The 24,042-nt window shown below is 50.4% G+C and overlaps 1 protein-coding gene across 2 annotated transcripts in view; it reads left to right on the top strand.

Moving 5' to 3' along the window:
- The window catches only part of LOC115309321 (E3 ubiquitin-protein ligase RBBP6), a 60,964-nt gene extending 42,967 nt beyond the window's left edge, over positions 1-17,997 (top strand). Inside the window, exons 12-16 of one of the 2 annotated variants that reach the window (XM_029967552.4) lie at positions 1,160-1,217; positions 6,389-6,470; positions 11,761-11,939; positions 12,811-12,919; positions 13,711-17,997. In XM_029967552.4, the coding sequence (XP_029823412.2) occupies positions 1,160-1,217; positions 6,389-6,470; positions 11,761-11,939; positions 12,811-12,919; positions 13,711-17,293 (4,011 nt within the window). In that variant the 3' untranslated portion in view covers positions 17,294-17,997. The remainder of the gene's footprint in view (positions 1-1,159; positions 1,218-6,388; positions 6,471-11,760; positions 11,940-12,810; positions 12,920-13,710) is intronic. The other variant, XM_040221232.3, reaches the window with a different exon arrangement.
- The last annotated feature ends 6,045 nt before the right edge of the window (positions 17,998-24,042 follow it).

The following is a 24,042-nucleotide window of genomic DNA, read 5'->3' as shown; positions in this document are numbered from 1 at the left end:
GAAAGAACCAGCCGATCAGGCCATTGCACTCTCTTTCCCCTACCCGATCGTGCGCTCCCTTTCCAGAGTTCGCAGAAAGAACCATGCAAATTCACCATGATCCTGTCCAGTTGAATCTGGCCTAACCGGTTTGGTGTGGCGGTACAGTCCGGTTCAGTCCAACCGGTTTGGTCCAGTCTACGTCAGTTCAGTTCTGTCTAGTTCACTCCGGCCTGTTGGTTCAATTCAGTTCGATGCAGTCTGGCCCGGCTCAGTTCAGGCAGGTTTAGTTCGCTCTGTTTTGTGTCTTTAACTGTTTTGTGTGTTTAATTTGTGTGGACTGAGTGCAGCTGTTCTTTCTCTAGATACCTGAATTACCGAAACCAGTATTTTCTACACAACTTGCCTCCTGGGTGGGTCCCGTGGCTGTCCTACCGTTCACTGAAATCAAAGTCCGAATAGATTGTGAGCTGTTCTAATGCCAAACGTTCTAATGCCAAATCATCTCGTGACTAAATAGCAAATTACGTCTACACCAATGGGCTGCAGCATTTCTGTTTTTGTGGCAAGTGTATTTTGCGTGTATTTTCACAGTGCAAGCCACTTTTCGGTGCGGGCTGGATGAATCATTTGACCTTGGGACGAGCTGAGCCTACTAATGCAGTTCTAGAGATGTCGAAGAGAAGGTTACGATGCAGTCGTGGTTAGATGGTTGATTTTTGAGTTCGAACAAGTCTCTTGTTCAAACCTAGAAATGGAGAAACAGGTGAGCCAGTGAACTTTTAGCATTGTCAGAACCCAAGGGCCAGGGAAACGAATCTCGCGATTTCAGAGTGTAAATATAAGGGTGCATCTTCCATGGTGAGCACGGCTTTCGTCTGCTACGAACCAGCTGGAGCCACAGTAGCCCTCGACTTTCATCAGAAATAGGCCTAACTTGGTAACATCAAAAGGGATAGAATACATTTTTCGTTTGTAGCTTTTGACTGAGGTAATTTTACCACACAACTCCAATACCTAACCACACATTGTTGCCAGTTCAAAGAAAATGCTTTACATGCACTGTTTTGAAATTTCTCGTTTCATATGGGTTGCACGGTGTTAGTTCTACAAAAGTGGACTCCTGAAGAAAAAAAATGGAGTTGAATGAGATGTTCTTTTTCCATTGCTTTGCTTCCAGTTGCCGGGCAGGTCCGGCCGCGACTCCGGCTTGGACAGTCCGAGGGGATCGGGAAGGGGTAAGCCTCGCCCTTTTATTTTCTCCTCTCCGCACCTTTTTTCCTCCAAGGCAGGCATTCTTAAACTCGTTACATCGAGGGATTTCCATCTCTTGATTGATAGCCAAGGAATGCCTCCCTGTCTCTGCATTGATGTAACAAAGCGGTGCAGAAGCCCACAAATATTTTGGAAAGTAATGCACATGTGCATAGTTAAGCTCCAATGAACACGACTCAGATATCTTAAGCAGGTGGTTACACTGAGCAATAGCTTCTTGAAAGGCACAACCAGTTTTTAAGCCTTTTGCGACTGCTTACGATTGCCCTGCGCAGCAGCACTGCCGGCCACTCATTTAAAGGCGTAAAACCAGTTAGTGAGCATCCAGGGGTACACTGGGGAACCCTGGGCACTATGTAGCCAGGCTTGGGAACTTACGCTCCAAGTCTGAAGCTTACTTCGGGGGTGGAACGGCTGCGCCATTTGTGCCATTTTGCACCAGACGCATTTGTCTGCTCCATCCTGTGCCATTTCGCGGAAATTGCGCCACAGCCAATACCTCGCGTCATTATGCAGCAAATCGCACGTGCGTCAAAAAAAATGTATTTTGTCTTGGTTTCGGTTTTGATCGACTCGGTTGGCAACAATAAGCGCGTTTAGCCTGGTCTGCCTTGCAATTCTTTGTTCTGTATATCCTTCCTGTGCGCGAAAAAAACTCGAGAATCGGATTCCAAGCACTACACCACCTGCGACTGGATTGTTATTTTTCAACCATAAGCGGTGAAGCAAGTCGGCCGAAATGAGGTCGAGTCGTCCAGCGTCAAATTGCCTGAGGCTCTGCGGCCCGAGATCCGGACGTCAGCCAGTTGAAAACACACTAGCAAAAGATTCCTTTTAGTACTTTATCGTTAGAAGTTGGAACCGCATCCCCACAAGATAAATCGTGATTTGATAGAACTGAAATTCGGCCCGATCGGAAACCTTGTCGCCCAGCAGCTCTCACACGAGCGGTAGATCTGCTCGGCGTACTGTAACCTTGCTCCTGCTTATCGCTTCGAATACGATAACTCTGTTAATCGTAGTCTGCTGCTTCGATATTGAGTTGCACAATAGGATAAACTCGAAAGTTGTTGCCTTGTTCCTCCACGCAACTGCACATCTGTTGCTTACGCACGTCACGTGGCTTGCCCATATACAGTGTAGACCGCATATAACGTATGTCGCGGGAGTCGCGAAAATCCGCACTATAAGCGGTACCGCGCTATAGACCATTCCATTTAGTGCTCTCTGGGCGGCACCATTTTGTTAGACCGCAGCACCCTCTCCACACATCCGGGAAGTTCAGCGGGTTCGGCGGGGTAAAGCGAGAGAGAGGGCACGCGCCCGACTCCGCTAGCAGACGACAAACTGGGAGGTTGCCGTTCTCCATCTTTGGGCTGTATCGGCAGGCTGTACGGAACATGGAACTCTCGCTCGTGGCTGCCGTTGTGAAGTGCTTCGCGTTCTTAAAATAGTTGTTGCTACTCCAAAGTCAGCCTATTGTTGTTCTATTTTGCTAAATGGTACTAGCATATATTTTTTCCGTTACTTAAATAGCAGTTGAGTCAGCCGGCAGTACTACCCTCAACTACTGCTTGTATTGCGGCAGGAGAGCACGTTTTATTTATTATTTCAGACTTCCACTCATGGTCGCTAAAGGCCTACACCAGTACAAACTTTTGTATAGTAAAAAAGGTACAGCAACCGGATTTACTTTTCGCCAAAGAGACCGGCCAATCTGGCACAGTTTTCCCTCTTTTTTTTTTATTTGCACGCAGCTAACGGCGCAATTGGACCCTGGGAGTCTTTTTATCTAGCATAGTATTACACGACAACTGGCATACCAAAATCTGCGCATCTGCGCTTGAAAGTTCCAAAATGACGCGATTTTAAACAGAGTTTGCACGCCAGCCGGACGCTAGCTACAGCCCACTCGGCAGAGCGGACGAGATGCTGGGTGAGAGGGGGAGTGCATTTTTTTCTCTTTTACCCTCTCTGCTATGACCCTAATGGAACGGTCTATAACCAAAACATCAATTATTCGGGCCAAAATACATGCCATGAGACAACTTACCTTTGTAAAATAATTTATTTCTATGTTAGATTAAAAATAAAGCTTAGTTTGAGGAAAGTCTTTATTTCAGCAGACAACGGCGTCGCGGGTTGCGGACGGACGTTGCGAGCGTTCAGGATTGCTAACCCTAATCACTTTTCTCCAGTGATGAAAACGTGTGAACATTCGCATCCTTTATACGGTACGCGCCAGTAATACCTTCAACTTGAGCACAGGCATGAAATGCTCCAAATAAGAAATCCGGGCGATGTTCGAAAACACAAATGCTTAGAAAGCACCACAGTAGTCGAAGTAAACAAACACGACGACACTGGCGTTTCTGCCGTCTTGAGAGTGCCGCCACGACATCGCCGCACGAGTAGGCGGATCTTCCCTTCTAGTACGTGCTGGGTTATAGCAACACACAACGAAAGTTCATAGTCAAGGATAGCGCTTTAAAGCGGAACGATGAGCTTCCACCACGCGACGATCACAACCGACGCCATGTTTGTAGATAGAAGCAGCCGGCCCGCGACCGGCACGCAACGCGTGTAAACACTTCTCCTCGACTTGCGACTGGTCTGTCGCTGCAGTGGGACGCACGCACGTGAACGACACATGCGTGCGTCCCTTCGTCACTATGGCAACTGAAGCCTCTCTTTTCGCTTCTCCCCGCTTCTTCGAGCCACGACCAACTCTATCTTTGAGCAACCTCCTTGCCCTGCGAGTGCCGCCTGCGGCTCGCGCCGTTATCTAGCGTCGCACAGGGAAGCGTGCTCGCTGCGCTGGCCGGAAACCGCACTATAACCGGTATTTCCCTTCGCGCGCCTGCATTTTAAGCGGTATGTAATTACATGGAGTTCTATTGGAGGCGAGCCGGTGGTTTAAAAAAGCCGCATTTACCCGGTCCTGCACTATAAGCGGTTACGTTGTAAGTGGTCTATACTGTAATTACTTTGTCGAGCACGTCTGGGTTGTGCGATAAGCAGTGCTGGTTTGTACAGTCAAATCTCGTTAATTCAAACCCTCTTAATTCAAACTTCTGGATAATTCAAACTAACATGCAGGTCCCCTCCTATGCGTCTCTATGGGAGAAAACACCCGGTAATTCAAACTTTGCTTTATTCAAACAAATTTTCGGTCCCCCTCAAGTTTGAATTAACGAGATTCGACTGTATTTTGCGCAGCTGAAAGCCACTCAGAAAATATCAAGGACACTATCTTCAAAAATATACGGTACTTTCTTTTTGGTTCTCATTAAGGCTCACGAAGTTTCAAGTTTTCGCATCTGTTACACTGCTATCCCATCTACCTAGGTTCCTAACCACTCGTGTTCATCTGTGCTGCTAAGCACAATTGAAATTGCTCTCGTGCTCGTCTAAGGCACAAGCTGAAGTGCAATGAAAACTGACCTGAGCTGCTCCTAGCCTGCTCCAGAATTTCGTTTTAGCTGCTCCCAACCTGCTCCAAAACAGCTGTTTCAGCTGCTCCCGTGGCTGCTCTCAAGTGCATTTCATGAGTTCCACCCCTCTTGTACCTCGAAGGTTTCGTCACTTGCGTGAGCTATGTCATGGGTGGTTCCCTTGGCACCGACGTTCTCTTATTCATTGCTCAGTTCAAGCGCCATCCTAGCGTGTCGGAGCCATGCATTGATGCACGGCGGAGTCAATAGCTTGTTTGTTATTTCTGACAAGGTCTGTGGGCATCTGCTCTGCTTCAGTACCTTAAGGGGGGACATGGCCTGGGGGTATCAACTTTTGAACCCTTTATTCAAATTGATTGAAATTTGCAGGGTAAATGGAACACTGCAGTCCTCGGACTGCAGAAAGGTCTTCGGTCGCAGCTTGCAGTTAGCAGCTCCTCATTCTTCCTTCATTTTCGCACGCACGACTTTGTAGCGGTCGTAGTTCCGGCCTGCCACTAGGTTACCGATCTCACCGGCTACGGATTTGACGACGTCTCGGCGAAATTCGCGTGTAACCCGCACCCCAACTTGACTTTCAATTTTGTATAGATTTCGATGCGGGTTATACGCAAGAAAATAAGGTACGCACAACACCCTTGTCGCAGCAGATATTGACATTTTTAACTGAAATTTCGTAGCATGTGGGTTGCTCTTGATAAGCAGTAGAACTGGTTTTGTCGTTCGAAGAACACACACAGTTAAAATCGCCCATGAAAATGAGACGCCGCTTGCAGTTACAGTAATGCTGAATGCTATCAAAAAACCTGCACCTTTCTTCAGTTCTAGTTGGAGCATACACGCAAATAACACGCCATTCTAAAGAAGAAAAAAGTGGAAGCCGTTTACAACTCCCTGTAACACCAAATTAGAGCGCAGCTCTTGAGGAGGAGGAGGGAAGGGTACTGGGGGGGGGGGGGGGGGTGAAGTGACCTGGGGGGGGGGGGTCACGTGACCTTCGGGGGTCACGTGACAATGCCGATGATGTCATCAGTGACGTCACTGACGTCATTGATGACGTCATCAGTGACGATGACGATGCAAACTCCGATGGCATCATCAGCAATGATGACGATGCGGATGTCGGTGACGTCATCAGTGACGCCAGTGATGACATCATCAGTGATGATGACGATGCGGATGCCGGTGAGGTCATCAGTGACATCACTGATGACGTCATCAGTGACAATGACGATGCGGATGCCGGTGACGTCATCGGGGAGGTCACGTGACCTCGGCGGGGGGGTCAGTGACCCTGGGGGTGTCACGTGACTTTGGGGGAGGGGGGGTCACGTGACCTCCGGGGGAGCACGCGACCTCGGGGGGGGGGGGGGGGGGGGGGGGTCACGTGACCTTGGGATGACCTTGGGGGCCGGGTGACCTTGGTTACGGCGACGCCGGCGCCGCTCAAGCCGGGAACGGGTCCCTAAGAGCTGCGCTCTAAAACTAAAATCACATAATACAAATTCTCCCGACGCACACATAGTCACGGACTGGACTGTAGCTCCTAAACTATTACGAATAAGCAAAAAACTAATCCACTCGTATGCATCGTTATTAGGGCATTAGCAGCAGTTCATGAGCACATATGGTGAACAAACAAATGAATACTAAAGTTGGGGTTCTCGTCAATGCGTCAGGTCCCCCCCTTCACCGGTCCAGCCGTCACGGAGACTACGGAGACCACCGCCGGTCAAGGCACGACTACGGCCCGGGGAACAGGTGAGACACCCCGACCTAGTGCCGAGGTGGCGCCGGGATCGTCACGTGTTTGCTCGTTTGTTTGTGCTTCTCGTCTGACTCGTCCTGGTGTTTTGCGGCTGTCTTTGTGTGGCACTTTCTGCTTTGTGCTTTTGCTTTGTACGTGGCCAAACGGATGGGTGGTCCGAACGTATTGAACCCCGCTTTAGATGAGCGGTAGAGATCGTTTTCGGAGGGTGCGACTGTGTAGTTCACTGCATAGCTGCTTCCAATAATGCTTTTTCTTTTTTTTCTTTTTTTTTTTTGTAGAAATGTTTTGAGAGGGATCTTATTGTGATTGATACTTGCAACACAGACTAATTTTTTTCCACAAACTATGTGTGGAAGACCAGTTTGGTGTTTGATTCAGTAGATTCTCTAGTAATGACTGATGGTATAATGAAGATATTAGTTTAATGAAGCTAAGTCCAAGCATTCTTGTCCAGTTACAGACGCAGAAAACAGGAGTGCAATCAGCGTGATTCTCTTGCCACCAACAGCGAGACTTCGTTTTACTGTTGCATATGCAAAAATTTAATTTTGTGTTTATTTGTAACTTTTTGAGCGAGGCTTCTGTTTATTAAGATATTTTCCCCAAAACAAGCTTACTGTGTAACTTTCTATTTGGGTGGAATTGCATCATTATACCTCGCTAAACTGATGCGATATTCTCAAAACGAAATGATTGTAAGCTCTGCATGGCTTACTATGTGCATGACTTACGAACTCGCCGGCTAAGTTGTCGCGGCTTGATCAGATCCGCAGTGGGTTCAATCCTTTCGGTCCACGTTTCCAGTCAGGCGTAGTGAAGATGCTAAGCCTAACTGCTTAGGCTTAACAAAGATGCCAAGCCTGGTTAGGCTTAGCAAAAGTTGCTAAGCATGGTTAGGCGTGGCAGAGATCCCAAGCCTTCTTAGGCTTAACGAAAAGGCAAAGTCTGGTTTGGCCTAACTGCGAGGCTAGGCCCGGTTAGGTCTAGCAGAGGCTAAGTTAAGAGGAGACGTGAATAACTTATCTAGAGTCCCGACTAACGGCGTTGGGTCGTCTGCTGCGCTTCTAGATGTGAGGAACGTCGCCCGATGCGCGATCGGGGGGATGGCTGCGACCCAAGAGGACCACCCGACGACGCCTCCCACCCTAATTCCCGACCTGCAAAGTACCTACACTATTCTCTCCTTTGTCCTGGTGTTGCTGTTCTTCCTTTAAAATGGGCAACCAGAATGGCATGCTTGTTCTGTCTACTGTCTTCAGACGAAGTTCAACGCTGCATTTTGTGTAAAGCTGCACGGCCCTGTTTGTTGCATTTTCTTTTTTGTCGTGCATCTGGTATCCTTCGTGCACTTCATTTTTTTTTTTTTTTTTCTTTTGAGATGCTTGACACAGGCGAATAGTACCCTACACACTCCCTCAGTAATGAAAGGTGTGGTCTGTCTTGTCACTTCTCATTTTTCTATTGAGCTTGTAGCAGGCATTAAGAAGAGTTCTGAAGTTACATGATTTCATCATAGAGAATGTCGTACAAATTAGGCATGTCGGGTTAACCCAAGAGCAGGAATACATAGTGTTGCCGACTTTGAGGTGAAACAGTGTGCAGTTGATCCACGCATTGTACTGTAGACTCATTCATTCAAACTTCAGGAAGCCAGGAATTTCCTTCGAATTATCAGAATTTGGATCACCAGAAGTTCATCCAAATATGATGCAAGATAAAATAATGATTTGTTATATGGAGGGCTACACATACAAAGCAGATATTGGGTGCTTTCCTTTACACGGGCCTACTAATCGTAAGCAGGTATGCCACACATGAAACATTGGTCAAATGTATGAGATAAGGCTATTTATCCCCCCAAAACGTTGACTGTCGTGGCCCGTTTAGAAAGCACATGACGCATCAAAACCAAATTAAGTTCCACCAAAAAAAAAAATTCTCTATTCTGTACAGCTAACCCCGTTGAGTGCGTTTCTTACTGAAAACCCGTGAAAGCAAGCCCCGCGGGTGTTGCTTCTCCGCAGTGCACCAGCGCTCGGAAAGAAGCGCACTCAACGGGGCCGTGGGAACAGGAAGTATGAATCACGCGAAGACGCCATTCGATTTAAAGCGGCTTATAAATACATTAAAAACGCAGGTGGACTAACCAACATTTTGAAATTCGTTTGAATATCCGAGTTTGAATTACTACGAGCCTACTGTATTCGCAACTCTGGATGAGGCAAGGACACTTAGTGACTGAGCTGTAGATGGGAGAAGCAGTGAGTTGAACCTGTTGAAATGAATTGAATAAGCGGATTTGATTGAGCCCTTTACATTGGTTGGCAGCTTGCGCCACCTAGTGAACAGCTAACGCATTTGAGACGTAAACCATATGATTGGAGATTGAAATGCATATAGCAGGGTCAGGCACGTAGCCAGGATTTTGGTTCGGGGGGGGGGGGGGGGGGGGGGGGGGGGGGGGAAGAGGAGGTCCCATGACAAATTGCTGTATGAGGGGGAGGGGGGAGAGGAGGTCCCGGCAAAATCAAAGATTTTGGGGGGGCCTGGGCCCCATGGGCCTCCTTCCTGGCTACGTGCCTGGGTAGGGTTGCGGATGCTTTATTGGTACTTCCTGCCGAACGTCGTGAGCAGCGTCTCGCTTTTCTCTAAGGGGCCTTTGGTCCAATGTAAGGGGGTGGGGGGGGGGTACTTTAATGATTTGTCTGCAGTTTGTTTGTACAGTGCAACCGACTTCTGACGAATGTTGCCAAAAATTTACTTGTTACACGTATCAGCACATCTTGTTAAAATGGGCATGTTTGTCCCCCCCTGCCCCCCAGAAAATATCCATATTGTGAGTTGTCTGTAATAATGAGGCAAGAAATGCCTATATTAACCAAGTTTGTCCCCGAAATGTTCTCTATATAACAGTTTATCCCTATTAATGTGGTTTGTGTTAATGAGACATCACTAGTTTGCTTGATGGTGGCTTGAAATTTTATCTCCTTTCGAGCATTTGTTGCAACACTAGTTTGTTCTATCTGGGCAGCTCGATCGCACGGTCGGTGTACTCAAGTTGCCAAATTTGCAATCTAAACCATACCATTTCACCCAAACAAACGAGAAACGCGAAAAAACAAAACAGTAGGAATAGGTCTCAACTTCCACAAACACGCTAAGCTACTACAACTGGCTGCTGAAAAGCTCGACGGCGAGTGGAGCAGTCGTCGTCGGTAAAGACGTCTGCAGAAAGTCGAGAGCCGTGTCGTCCGTTTTGTTTCTTTGTGTTTCTCTCTTTCGTTGGTGTACAATGGTTCACCGACGTGCTGGAGTTTCCAAACAATACAGACCCTTCGGTCGTGCAGCGATCTAACAGTTTATCGTCTGTTGTACGATAAGAGGCTTGCCGACATTTTTGGCACGGTGCTTCAGTCTGAGGTTTAAATGGTGCGTCGCGAGTGCGATACCTAGAGCACGTATTCTGCCAGTGCGGGTAGCGCGTTAAACCTCACCCGCACCAAAAGTTGTCCGAGGGTGGCAATAAGTTGCGTCGCAGGAAGTAACCCACAGCACCACCACTTTCTGCTGCATTTACCTTCGCCGCCGCCACCACCTCCAGGGTCACAGCAGGCAATAATGTGATGGCAACGTGATGTCGTAAAGCGGAAACTGGGGGACCAAAAAATATCTGCCGTGTATTTCTATCTGTCGATCACTCTGTCGTACGCGGAAGTGCGTTTTGGTGCAAGGAATGCAGCTGGTGCTAACTTCAGTGTCTGCCTTCGAGGCACGCGACGTCGTGTCTAGCGTAGCCTGTCCTCCCTTTGTACACTTTCTTTTTCTTTTTAATGCGAAAGCATTTACTATTCCATGGAGCAAAGCCAGCAGCGGCTGTAACCGCAAAAAAACGCGAAAGAAATGCCCATTCTCCCAATGGTAGAGCAAAGCGGCTCCTAGATAGCCATTGGCAGCCGCCGCTCTCGTGTCAGGCGTTGCCGGAAGGAGGGGGGGGGGGGGCTGTTTTACAAGAGCGCGAACTCTGGGCCGCCAGCTGCAACCTCGGCAGTAGCGAAATGCGGCCGTCCACGCCAAGGCACCGCAGACGAACTAAGGGAGCAGAAGAACGACGTGCATGCTTTTGCATTCGCAACTTATAGAAAGTGCTTAGGTGTCTTCGAATTTTTTTTCTCCTTGTTACTCTTGAACTTTACGCAGCAAGCAAAATTTTTTCGAAGTGTCTTGGAGTCCTCTCTCCTATCTCTTCTCTTCTGTTTCTTTTTCTTTTTTTTGCAATTGCACTGCATGGTTGGCAGTGCTCGCGACTCGCATGTTTGGCGGGTGACCGGCTCTTTGCTCATGGCCGCCGTGGCGCTGTTGATTTTTGGGGGATTGAGACGAAGATGCGGTGAACAGGCTGGTCGAAGATGAGTTTTTGGCACCGTAGTCGTGACATACGGTCCTTCACCGTGCAATTAGGCGCCCGGTAGGACCCAGGGGGTCTGGTTTTGGTTACCGTGAGAGCAAGAGCGAGGCCCAATTCACCACGCAGAGCCTGTGAAGATAATGTTCGTAGACAGTGGCGTCCGCTAACGCGAGCAAAGAACACAATTCGTCTACTACAAAGCGCCATTTGCAGACTGAAATAAAACGAGAAAACACCGTACGTGATCTGCTAACAGATTTTAAAAAAAGTTCATCTTCTACAAACTGAGCGTTGCGGCTAAGTGAGATCAGACACGGGCTTAAATTAAGATTGCTCGCTATTTCACGTTGGAAGGTAACCGACAACCCGCGCTTCGTTTGCAAATCTGGAATTTATCCGCTGCCGTACACGAGCCGACATCGACGACGGACGAAGGGATATTAGGGACAAGCACATCGGAGGCGGCGGGATACGGAGGAAGGAAGCTTCGGGAGGTGATGCGACGCCACCAGAGGTGAAGCCGGGGTAGACTTCCGGTGTGGAGGGACGCGCCCTAATGATGACCAAAAAACGAACAAAACCAAGAAATGCTATTGGACGGAAAGGACACCCTTCTTGGGGGTGTTCCCACCGACCTCTACTTTCGGCTTCACTTGGGATTTTCTTGTATGGCTGGCTCGAGCAGGCATGTCGCCTCCTCTTCCTATCTCCATGCCGCGAGACTTCTCTCGCCACCCGTACGTCGGTGAGACGTTCTCGCAAAGACATTGTCCGATTCTGAACTGGCGAACGGATCAATGGTGTCTGATCGGTTGATTACGCATAAGCTGCGTTGAGCGTGACATTGTCTCGCACGTTCTCTCTGGCATGTGCAGCCTGCGCACCGCGGACTACAGGGGTGCCCCGCTGTACCCCCAGTACGGCCAGGCCATGACGGGGGGTGGCTTCCACGCCCCTCCACCGATGCACATGCCCCCGGTGCCGCCCCCGCAGGGCCACCTGCCTCCGCCCAGCCTGCCGCCACCACCTTTCCCCGGACAGGCGCCGCCCCCCGGTAAGGCTCTACGCAACCGCAGGGTCCTCCCGAGAACGAGAAATAAAATGTTTTTCTCGACGAACTGACGTGCGCGACGATGGATGTTTGAGCGAGAGAAAGCGTAAACGTACAAAGCAAGAATGGACGCAAGCCTGTCGTTCGTTTCGTCATTCTACGCATTTGAGTGTCTGGAGTGTTTGTTCTCTTCTGCACGACTGTTGCTCGCTCGTTTGGTTTTGTTCGAGAGATTTGCAAAGATTTGGACGAGCGGCTCGTGATTGAACGAGCGACGAACGCCGTAAAGGGCATTTTGCACTGACTAAGAAGCTGATGCAAAAAAGCCGAAATCCCACTGCGCAGCCAAATTGCTCTCGCTTGCTTTTGCTCGCAGTCCATGGGTCAGTTCACCAACATGTAGGCAGAGTTTAAATTTTGGGCAGTCGCGAGTCTGCAAGTGCACATAGCATGACATTATCGGCATAAATGAGCGATTGCCACGTATTACTGTCTTTCTCTGTCAGTTAAAAAGAATTTCATTGAAACTGATAGTGCGACGGAAAGTCCTCCTTCGGCGCTCACAATGTCATTAAACGTCCCATGCCTTTCAATGTCGTATCAGAGTAAAATGTGAAAAAGGCTCCGACGCCGCCTGCATTTTATCGTGCTAACAAAGCCGGTGGCAGCTTAAGGGTTCAGGGGAAGCTCCTCACACCCCTTCACACTTTAGTAGAGAATGCTGGAGATGAGGCCGCCTCCTCTCGGGCATTCACTCTGCTACAATAGAAAGAGCTCGGAGGAGTTTCCCCTTAACTCTCAACTCATCACCGACTATACGTTGCGCAGTGTGCCATCGCCCGATGCGATCAGACACCTTGCGATTTTCTCGCAGGTATGACCGCGGCGCCGCTCGGACCCCCGCACTATCCGATGACGACGAGTGCCAGCTACATCAACCCGGCAAAGCCCTTCGGAGCGGACGACTACCACGCTCGCAGGAGGTAGGCATTGAAGGGTGCTTGCTAGTTAGGTCCTAGATCCTGCATATTCCATTCTTTAGTTGTTAGTGTCTGAGGTGCTTGGTGCCTCAGCTGCAAAGACCTTTGTGACCGTTGCACTTCGATGTGATGTGGCTTTGCTGATGGTGTGGTCCTGGGACCTTTTCGCATGGTGGAGACAGTTGGTTTGATGCAGGGCTCCCAAGCAGCACAGATTTGGCCAGTCATTGGCCAATGGCTACCAATGAGACTTTGGCCAGTGGCCAGACAGTGGCTGATAACTGGCCTTTCTCTGGCCGCTGGCCATCAGCCATCGGCCGAATACTGGTCGATGAATGACCACTCTTTGGCCATTGGCCAAACGACCATCGCCAGCTATTGGCCAGTGCTTGGCCAAATTCCGTGCTGCTTGGGCTCTCAGCCAAGAACTTCGTTTTTGCGAGCGTGTCGAGAAATTTAAGGAAAGGAAATGGGGAATTTCTCGCGAGTTGTGAGCAACAGTGACGCATCTGTTAAAAGGTGGGTTTGGTTGTTTCTCAGCTGAAAAGTTTGAGTTTAATCATTGTTTTGTGTGAGATTTCTTAAAATTCTGTTACCCATTTCAGCTTGAGAGAGGTATGAACCGTGCAGCTATGACTTGAAACGAGCTGCATTGTCGCATAATCGGAAAGAGGGTTTGCTGCAGCAGCAATTGGTCTCAAGTGTGTTGACTGCTCTGCAACAGCATGTTCGATACATAGTATATGTGCGTTGTCCCCTGTGTCGTTGACACACACCTCCCCTGCCTTTTCCAGCAGGAGCAGACGTGCCGGCGATCCCCTGGAGGAATTCGAGAAGCACCTCCGCGACCTGCACCGCAACCGCCGAGGCGGCCGGGAGGGCGGCCGCCGACGCTCCCACTCCAAGACGCGCTCGCGGTCTTCCTCCTACAGCCGCTCCCGCTCCAAGTCCCGGCCCCGCAGCGGCGGCTCCCGTTCCTACTCCCCGCGCTCCTACTCGCGCTCCCCCCGCTCCCCTTCCCGATACAGTGCAAGCTCGCGGTCCTACTCACGCTCGCGTTCCCGTTCCTACTCGCGGTCCCGCTCCCGCTCGCGCTCGGGCGCCCACCGCGGAGGCGGTGGAGGCAGGGGATCGCGCTCGCGTTCGCCGAGCGCCGGAGCGGCACCGCGCCGCGCATCCCCCAAAAGCCCGAGAGCACGGCGGTCCCGCAGTGGCAGCTATCGGTCTTCTCGGTCCCCCGCAAGGTCATCCCAGCAGCGCAGGGGCCGCCACTACCACAGCAAGAGCAGGCGACCGTACGCGAGGTCGCGCTCGCCACGGTCCCCGCGTTCGTACCACCACCACCCGCTGCCGCCGCCGCCACCAATCGCCGGCGTTTACCGCGGGGGTAGGTCGCCGCCGCCCCCTCCGCCTCCGCCGCCCCACTTCCGCGGCCACCGCAGGGGCCCCGGCCACTTCTTCGGGGGCTACCCTCCGGGTGGCTACCCCCCGGAGCACATGGGGATGCCGGTGGAGTTCGACGAGCGCCACTACTTTCACCACCACCATGATGGCGGGGGCGGTTCTGGATTCCGCTTCCCAGGATTCCAGGGGGGGCCACCCCCCCCGCACCACGACATGAGGGACAGGCGGTACGACCCGGGGGTGCCGATGGCGCGCTTCCACGGCGAGCGGCCCCCGCGATCTTCGCGTGCCGACTACGCCCCGCCGGACGCAATCGCGGCCGCAGAGGCGGAGGCGCTGAAGGGGAGGGACGCCAGGGAAGGGAGGGGGAGAGAGTACTCGTACCGGCGTTCCGACGCCATTACTACTCCTTTAGTTGTGAGGGAGGGGGAGGGGAAGGAGAGGAAGGGAGGGGGATCTCCCCTCGATACGGAGGCGAAGGCTTTGAAGAAGCGGCTCAAGGAGAAGGAGCGTGAGGACAAGCTCAAGCACAAGCACCACCACAAGGCAAAGGAACCGAAGAAGGAGGTTGTCGAGGTCGTCTTGAAGAAGACGAAGGCAAAGGCGGAGCCGGCTGCACAGCCGCCCGCAGATCCAGTCCCAACGGAAGTAGCACCGGCCGAGGGAACACCGCTCAAGGTTGAGAAGGAGGTTGCCGCAGAGCTCGCGCCTGAGGCGGCGGCCAAGGAAAAGAAGCACAAACACAAGAAGAAGCTGAAGCTGCAGGAGGAAGCCGCTGCATTGAGGAAGGCGGCGAGGACCTCCGACGACTCGACGAGCCAGCTGCCGCCCGGCGCGGAGGACGAGCTTGTGAAGCGGAAGAAGAAGAAGAAGAAGCTGAAGGACAGCAAGCTACAGGAGAAGGGCCTCATTCAGCAGATGATGGAGGTTGCGCAGAGTCGTGCGGCCCTGCAGGCCGCCAAGGCCGCGAAGCAGCTGGCACTCCAACAACTGCCGACGGTGGCTAAGCAGGAGGTGGTGGTTGGGTCCACCGAAGAGCTCCGCGCGGCTCCCGGAGCCCCCGAGAAGACACTGCAGGCTGAAGAGAAGTTGCTGAAGCCGGAGGACAAGTCCTGGCAGGGAACCGAGGCGGAGCTCGCTTCTAAAGAGAAGGGTGCCGAAGAGGTTCCTCCGGCTAAGCCAGAGCTCCAGGTGGAACTGCCTGAACTCTCCAAGTGGGAGCGAGAGGACCTGGAAGAAGAGGGCCAGCTGTCGCCTGTGCGGAAGCCGCCTGTCGAGGAAGCGAAGGAGTCCAAGCCCACGCTGTCATCGGAGGTGATCATGAGGGCAGAAAATGTGCTGCTCCACAAGCCGCTGAAGACCGCCATCGTTGCGGCGTCTTCGATCCGTTCGACGGGAGAGAAGAAGGTCAAGAGCGCGCCGCCTGTCGAAGCGTCCGCGTCTGCTCCACCGCGGAGCACCGAGCCCTTGCACGCAACTGCCGAATCTTCTCCGAGAGGAGAGGAACGGGGAGTTGAACCCCCGCGGGAGGACAAGCCGTCTCAGGTCGTCGAGCTGCCGCCGGTGCGTGAGGTCAAGGAGGGACGGAGGGAGGTGTCGGTGCCGTCACGTCTGCGGGACAGGCTTGACGGAACGCTCCAGGTGACCATCACGTCTGACAAGGAGCGGCGGTCCGTGCTGACGCCAACGGACAGGGAACAGCGGAGCTTGGCTGAAGGCCAGCTGAAGCGGATAAAGCTGGACAGGTCCAAGTTCAGCGACAAGATGCTACGGGGCGAGAGCGAAATGAGCCAAGGTGGCCTCCCGTCCGACTCCAGCAAGCCCCCGCGCTCGAGCAGCCGAAGAGAGGACCGCGACCGGAAGCCGGATGACAGGTCCTCGGACCGCCGTCCCGAGGACCACAGACCGGATGACCGTAGGCTCCCTCCGGAGATGGGTGGTCACGATGGTCGGGTGCGTGGTACGAGGGAAGACCGCAGTCAGCGGGAGCGTGGGTCGTCCTCTCGCTCCTCGCACAGACTGCGGGAGGGCTCGCTGAGGTCAGGCGGGCGAGATGGCCACAGGGGAGGACAGGACCATAGGTCTAGGACGCCGGACGGAGACCGTAGCAGACGGCGCAAAGAGGACCGCTACTACGGAATGCCCCCGGAGGAGAGGCTCAGGCGGTCTTACGAGGAAGGCCGGCGGGAGATGATGGCGGAAGCCGAGCACGACCGCCGCCAGCTGATGGCAGCTGAAGAACACCGCCGGTTCCTCCTGGAAGAGTTGGAGCGCCAGCAGCACAGGGGCCACCACGACCATCGGCGGAGCAGGATGGACCCGGGACTCCGGTTCAGGCTCGAGGAGAGGGAGATGGAAGAACGAAGGTTTGCAGCGGCTGCTCGCCGAATGGACTGGCCACCACCCCTGCTGATGACAGCGCCGCAGTCCCAGCAGCAGAGTAAAGGGGACAAGCTGGAAAGGAGTCATCATCATCACCATCATCAGCCAGAGAGGGACAGGGAGAGGGTGGCGAGCTTCGCGGTGCCGTCTGCTGCTTCGGTGCCCACTCAACAGAAGACCGAGAGGTCTGCCGTGGCCGAGTTGAGGGGCAGGAAGGAGTCGACGCAAGACGAGTCTCGCTTTGAGCCGGACTACGACGAACTGATCGAGGAGGATGACAGTGCGCAACGGAGCAAGCGGAAGTCAGTCTCCACTCCGGTGGAGAGCGAGGCAGTGGTACCGGTCAAGAAGCCCAAGGTGGATGTGGAGCAGGAGTCTGCGAATCCGATGGCACCATCTGCATCCGCCACCGAAGAAGCGGTGGTGGCTGCTGTTGCAGAGGAGAAGTCCAGCAGTTCGTCGTCTGATTCAAGCGAAGACGAAGACAAGCAGCTTCACAAGAAACATAAGAAGAAGCACAAGAAACACAAGAAGCACAAGCACAAGCATAAGAAGAAGAAAAAGTCTAAGAAGGCAGAGAAGTCGGACTAGGTGTGCGACGGCGGCGGCGTTATATTGAATAATGTGTCTGTGCATGAATGTTTTGCTCGAGTTCTTGTTGAGGACTTGCTCATGAGCTCTTGTAAACTTTGTAAGAAGCAATCAGTTTATTTTTTTTTTGTTTTTCTATGCCAAGTCTTGTTAGGTGAAGAGTCAATCCTTTTGAAGAAGTGGACACCTTTTTTGGCGTCGGTGAAATGGCTCGTCATGTTCACCCTGTAAATAAAAATGATGTGTGCCGAATAAATGGAATCATTTTCCACGATAGAAAACCAAAAAATATTGTTGCCTTTTATTATTGCTCCTGTTTTTAAGAAATTGGCTCATTGTCAATTTGCATTTTGGCCAATCTGCTGGTTGTCCACACTTCCTGAAAAGGGAGCATTTCAAACTTGGTTTAGTAGGCCTAAGGGTCGGCATTGGGCCACATTTGTGCTGATGGGAAATTATCAATTTCCTGGCTAGTTATTTCAGATGGAAGGTGGTGTAACATTTGCTACATTGCCCCAATTTACGGCCGTGGCAGGGCGGTGTCTCCAGACTTCTTGTTGAAGGGTCGGATTAGCAAGCTTTTGTCTCGAGGGCCGGAAGAAAAGTATACAATCATGTCCCACCCCCCACCCCCTCAAAAAAAATAAAAGCACAATGTTATTCTTACTGCAAAAATAAATTTTGTCTCTGAACGCTCGGTCCCGCCAAAATGCAGTGATAGCGTTTCCTCATTCAAAAGTGGTAAGCGGAGAATGAGTGTTCGCTAATGCAGTTTTTGCGGTTAAAAATTTTTTTTAGTGAATACCTTGTATGTGGATATATACAAACTAACCAAAATAAATGTTAAGTATTAAAAAAAAAATGGATAAGTACATGTACATACTTCAAATTGAAATTTAATATTTAGCTAATTGTAACAATTGTGACCAAGGAAATGCTAGTGCTCACCAGGCATAACTCAAAATGCAGAAAAACTTGGCACGTTTGTGCAGTGCAAAAGACACGAGAATGAACGGTGACGATATGCGATAGTTGTGACAGGACACCAAGTGCAGTGTGATACGAGATGTTTTGGTGGTGGCTAAAAGTGCTGAATATCCTTTCATCTTGCTGTGGGCACTCCTATCAGGGGGTAGCGGTGACGTCAACGCCGAGCCCTGATTGGCTGATCGCGACCCCTATCTGAGCGTCATCTGCTCCTTTGCAATGTCGTCTCTGTCTGTCTTACCTTTCCTGCGACTTTCGGAAGTGTAGAGGCCAGATTCACGAAACGATCTTACGCCAAAAATGTGCGTAAGACAAAACTTAAGAACAAATTTGTATTCACGAAACGAAATTTTCGTAAGTTTTGTGCAGGTTACGACGAAATCCTACGACAGCGAAGCTGTCTTGCGCACTTCTTACGATCAAATCAGCATGGCCGACAGCGTCGCAGTCTCGACGACCCACGGACGTTTATTTTTTTATGCGCGCTTCTCGCGTGTCCTGACTTCAAGCAGCAAGAAAAAGTAAAAAGTACTTGAAACAGACCATGAAGAACAAGAACGCTGGATCCACAAACACCTGGGAAAAGCTCCAACGGCCACGATTCCACCGACAACGACCAAGCGAGTTCGGCCGTTAGGCCTAGCAGGCACTCCGCGACTCGGCGACCGCCTGCCCACGACCGGCTGGCGTGCTGAATGGAATATGCCTGCGCGACCCTTGTGAACCCTTCCCGTATTATACTTTGATCGCTGACCTCAATTTTAGATTAAGAGGTCAATTTCTTCCTCTTGTTATCTCTTTGTTTCCCGAGGCAACGGTGACTCGCTGGTGAAAAAGCGGTGAATCTCCGACAGACGCAGGAAAGGTAAAGCAGCCATCGCTTTGACTAGCAGACGTAAAGCAGATGACGTTAACTGCGCCAACCCGCCGACGCCGTTGAAGAGTGAGGGGTCTCGCTGCACACGAAAGGAGGGAAAAAGTATTTGGACACTAGCACGCTCACTCTTGGTTCTTAGCAAACAAACCTCGGCGCCTCGGGACACCTCGCCAGTAAATCCTTTGACTTCTCTCCTTGATGCGCGTCTGCTAGTTGTTAGACAAAACCAACGTACTGCTTGAGTTATTTCGTCTGCCCTCTGAAAGTCGAACTCGCTCGTAAAGACCTGCTCTTCCGAAAGTCGCAGAAAAGGTAAGACAAACGCAGACGATGTTGCGAGCAGACGACGCTGAGATAGGGGGTCGCGATCAGCCAGTCGGGGCTCGGCGTTCTGACGTCGCCGCTACTTCCTTTCTCATGCGCAGAAGACGAAAATAAGCCCACTTGCGAGGCGTATTGGATCCCGGCGACGTGTTGCCATTTTTGGCTCGTTTCGCATCCCACATCCAGATGTGCACACTCCTATTGGTCTACTGTGGCTGCCAGTGATGTGCCACCATTTGGGGTGCCGGTGGCACACTACCGTGACGAAGTAGATTACGCTCCGCCATTTTTGGTTCAAGTGCGTCCCGGCGTGCACCAGCTTGGCAGTACTTGTTTATAAAATCCATCCAGCGCTCTAGTGCCGCCACCAGCGCCACCTCACGGGTGCCCTTCTGTGACGAAACTGGTAGGATGCGAGCAGACGATTCATAATGTCAAAGCACGGAGTGGCTATGTTAGTTTTCATTTATGCCGATTAAAAATGGTTTATTTATTAAAGAAACATGTAGGGTATGACTTTTTTGTGAGTGATCTTTCTAGTGAATGAAAGCACCTCAAAGTTGTTTTTTTTTTTTTATTAAGAAACTTCAAAACCAAGCTTAAAGCTTCACATGACAGCTTGCACAGCGTGTGTCGGGCTATTCACGTCCTCTCCGATTCTTTTTTTTTATTTATTTATGGAGGCAGCTGTAGAAAAAGGTTTTGCATTCATCAGAGTAAATGACGTGCTGTCTTAGCCGTTTCAAAAATGTGCGAAAGGGGACGGGCAGGATAAACGAAAGATGTTTGTCCTGTCCATCCTCTTTGTCTGACTCTTTCGTATATGTTTGAATCAATTACCAACACGCTGAATCCGAGTTTTCTTAGCTGTGCATGCATGCACAGTTGTGAATTGCAAAGCACCGCATACTTGTTACAGCTACAGCTTGCCGATACCCACGCTTCTATCCAGTTGTGACTCGACAGTTGGCGACGAGCAAATGCTCGTCTGCAACTGACGCTTGGCTTTTCCCGCATCGAATATGTGGCAAAGAAGATCGTCACATATTGTGACTTCTGCACAAAAGAAAAGCAGAAATTTTCATAAATACTTAAGTTGTTGGACATGGCCCGGCAAATTCAGACGATTGATTAATTTGTTCTATCGAATTTTTTCTAAGAATTGTTTAGAAATTTAAAATCGCTCGCTGAGGAGCGCGTCACAGATTATACGCATTTGAGTCCATGAAATTAAACATACGAACAGTAGTAATTAATGGCAGGTGTATAAACGTTTGCAAGTCCGGCCTTGGGGCGCTGCCATCTTCCCCAGTTGGGGTGCACTTGGGTGTGGCCATAATCCGATTACTCTGCCCTTGGCAAGGCTTCGTAATCGGATTGCACCCCAACTGAGCAAGATGGCAGTGCCCCGAGGCCGGACTTGCAAACGTGTGTACATACCTCATTTCTTTGGGACACTGAAGTCGCTGACTTACTAGAATTAAGACTTCAATCGCGAGGATCGAGGTCTCGCATGTTTCGCGTCGCCCGAGTGTATAAGCAGTGATGTAATTGATACGACTCTGGAAGCCAGCCACCACTTCTTCCTGCCAGTTATTTTGAGGAAATGTTTGTTTACTGGTTTAAAAATTTGAAAAAGGAATTGTAATAATAAGAGGAACCAACAGGATACAGGTAGTGCCACTAAATAAGCTACGCTTCAGAGTAACGTCATTTGGCCATATTGTGGCTTAAAATGGTTGCCAGTTATCTGAAGCTTTATCTCAAATCACAGGAAACGCTCTTCCGTCCTCCAGAAATGTTTAAACAGTTTGGGACAAAGGAAAGCAATATTACATGAGCGTCTTAACACCGAATCTAATGCTGAAGAAGTCACACTTTTGAATCATGACGATCGGCAGTTGTGCTTGCTCTCCACAAGCACCCAAATGGCAGTGCCCACAACAATGTCGGGGAACAGAGAAGTTCATTTAGTGGCTCTAGGTACAGGAAGTCGCTTTCACTGAAGTGTTTACTCATTGTGTTTTCTACACGTGCGAGAAGTTCTCAAATTTTGCTTTCCTCTTTTCAGTTTGATGAGATTCCTTTCTCAGTTTTATTTTGTTCAATCAATAAAAAATAGACCAGATTCGCCATTGTAGATGCTGTGATGGGGTAGAGTGCTGGGTATTGTTTTTATCATCCAGCTTTTTGTACTGGGGTACAGAACAGCACATTACCATCCAAGCGCTTCGTCACCTCCAACGTTACTAAAACACTCGGTTGGGAAACTCGCCGTCGAAACCTGGGCCGCTGCCGCCAACCGAGACCGAGCTAAATACGACAACAGCGCCACTCTTTATCATTTGTACTGTGGTCACCGTGAGCTTTTAGAAAGCCTGTTTTTGCGTAAAAAAGACGTAAAAGACTCTTTTTATATGAAATATATTGGAGCTCAGTACAAAATGAAGGGCGCGTGATGTTTTTAAAATCTTTAGTTTGCAAGGTTTTGCGTCACAATAAATATTGCTTTATACAACCATGCCTCAGCGGTGCTTAGTTTGCAAGGTTTTGCGTCACAATAAATATTGCTTTATACAACCATGCCTCAGCGGTGCTTAGTTTCCAAGGTTTTGCGTCACAATAAATATTGCTTTATACAACCATGCCTCGGCGGTGCTTTCGGGTGTACGCGTCCCGACCTAGGTGCATTTTAACTTCGGTAGTAAGACGCGGCGCGTCCGCTGGGGAGACGGGGGTGGCACACCTGTAACCTTTTCCACTGTATCTGTTTCGGCGCCAAAATGGCCGATTAAAGCCAAAATAGACGTCACGTGCAGTTCCTCGAGTGGCTGCTGCAGGAGAAATGGCGGCGTTGTGTTCGCCATTAGCTCAGTGCTCGAGGACAGATCGGGGCCACTTTTTCCGAGCAGTCTCCATGGCAGTTTCCCAACTGAGTGGTTTAGTAACGTTGGACACCTCTCGCGTGAAACAGGCTTTGACACGTGGCAAAGCCTGGGTGTACATAATGTTACCCAAAGAGCGCATGAAACGAGCCGACGGATCCAAGATCTGCGCGGTCTGTCCTAGTGCTCTAGTCCGTCCTACCGGTCCTACCCTTGACGTCGCAAGCAATGATGATGACAGCTAAAGAAGCGCCCCCTGTAGTTCTTTCTGGGACGAGTTTGCGTATTTGGAGCGCATCTTCGTTGGAAAGACCATGAGGCATGAGTCCGTCGAAAGCATAGAGGTCGAAAGATTTCCGCAGGCCAGGATTTGGAGACCCCTGATTTAGGGGAAGGTAGTGAAACCGCTTCTTCCAATGCTCCGACGCTGAGCGCTGAGATTACGGCTCCTCCTCCAAACATTAAAAAAATACCGCACACCTCGCTGCAACAAGACATATAAAGTAAACGCAACATCTTTCGGTCCAGGATGGAGAAAGTGGGACCGGACATTTCATTGAACGCCGTTTCATTGAAGCCGTTTCATTGAATGCCGTTTCATTGAACGCCGTTTCATCGAACACCGTTTCATCGAAGCCGTTTCATCGAACGCCGTTTTATAGAACGCCGTCTTATCGAACGCCAGGGTGGCATTCCCGCTTCCTGAAGCTGGTTGGAGGTGCCCATCCCAGGTCTTGGAAGTTTTTGACTTGCATCGCCACAGAACATCAACTGACGGAAGACAAGCTGGAGGCGATGCTGAGTTCCCAAGAGCCTCCTCGCCAGATGGCCATATAGTGGCAAGGAATGAGAAGGTTCGCCTTTTTTATGAGAACCGACGGACCATGGCTGTGGGGGACTTTTTGAGAGAAATTCCTCATCATTTGAAACGGTGAATGGCTGTCGCACGAACACATGAACCCCCGAAAGTTTTCAAATAAAATTTGAAGTGACATACTCACTTTTGACTTTATTGAGTCTTAAAACTAAAAAAACAATGTTTCGTTGTAGTTTCATAAATAGCACCTCAGCTTTAGCTACTGCAAGCTTAGGGCAGTAAAAAAGTATCAATAGAAAGACATGAGAGGCTAGGAGGCTCACATGGCTAAAGTTGTTGCGCCTGCGCAAAACCTAAGTCGCCTTCTGGCCTCCATGAGTTGGAGTGCGCTCTCACCGGGAGTGCGACTTTTTATTTATTTGTTACATTACCCTCAAGGCCCATCGGGTAATACAGAGGGGGTGAACAGATAAGCACAATGTGCGAAACAAACAAAGATCGGGACAAATATCCTCATGGGTTACTAGCATCAAAATAAATTGTAACAGCTACAAGTTTGGACATTAAAAAACCAGACAAAAGAACATCTCACACTTTTTATTTAAAAGACATTCGATGAAACGCCCGTCAGCGATTCGATGAAACGGCGTTCGATGAAACGGCGTTCGACGAAACGGCGTTCGATGAAATGTCCGGGAACCTGGAGAAAGATGGTGACCCTTTCGCCAAAGTTGGTTGATTTTACAATTTGTGTGGCAACGATCAAGATGCCCAACTGTTGAACCAAAAGCATCAGCCAAAACTGGCCAGTTTCTTAGAAGAAAAAAAAATAGTAAAACGACAGTAAAAATGTAAAAAC

Source organism: Ixodes scapularis, unplaced genomic scaffold (genome assembly GCF_016920785.2).
Source record: "Ixodes scapularis isolate PalLabHiFi unplaced genomic scaffold, ASM1692078v2 PGA_scaffold6__148_contigs__length_123643588, whole genome shotgun sequence".
Classification (NCBI taxonomy): domain Eukaryota; kingdom Metazoa; phylum Arthropoda; class Arachnida; order Ixodida; family Ixodidae; genus Ixodes; species Ixodes scapularis.
This window is presented reverse-complemented; position numbering and strand designations above follow the sequence as displayed.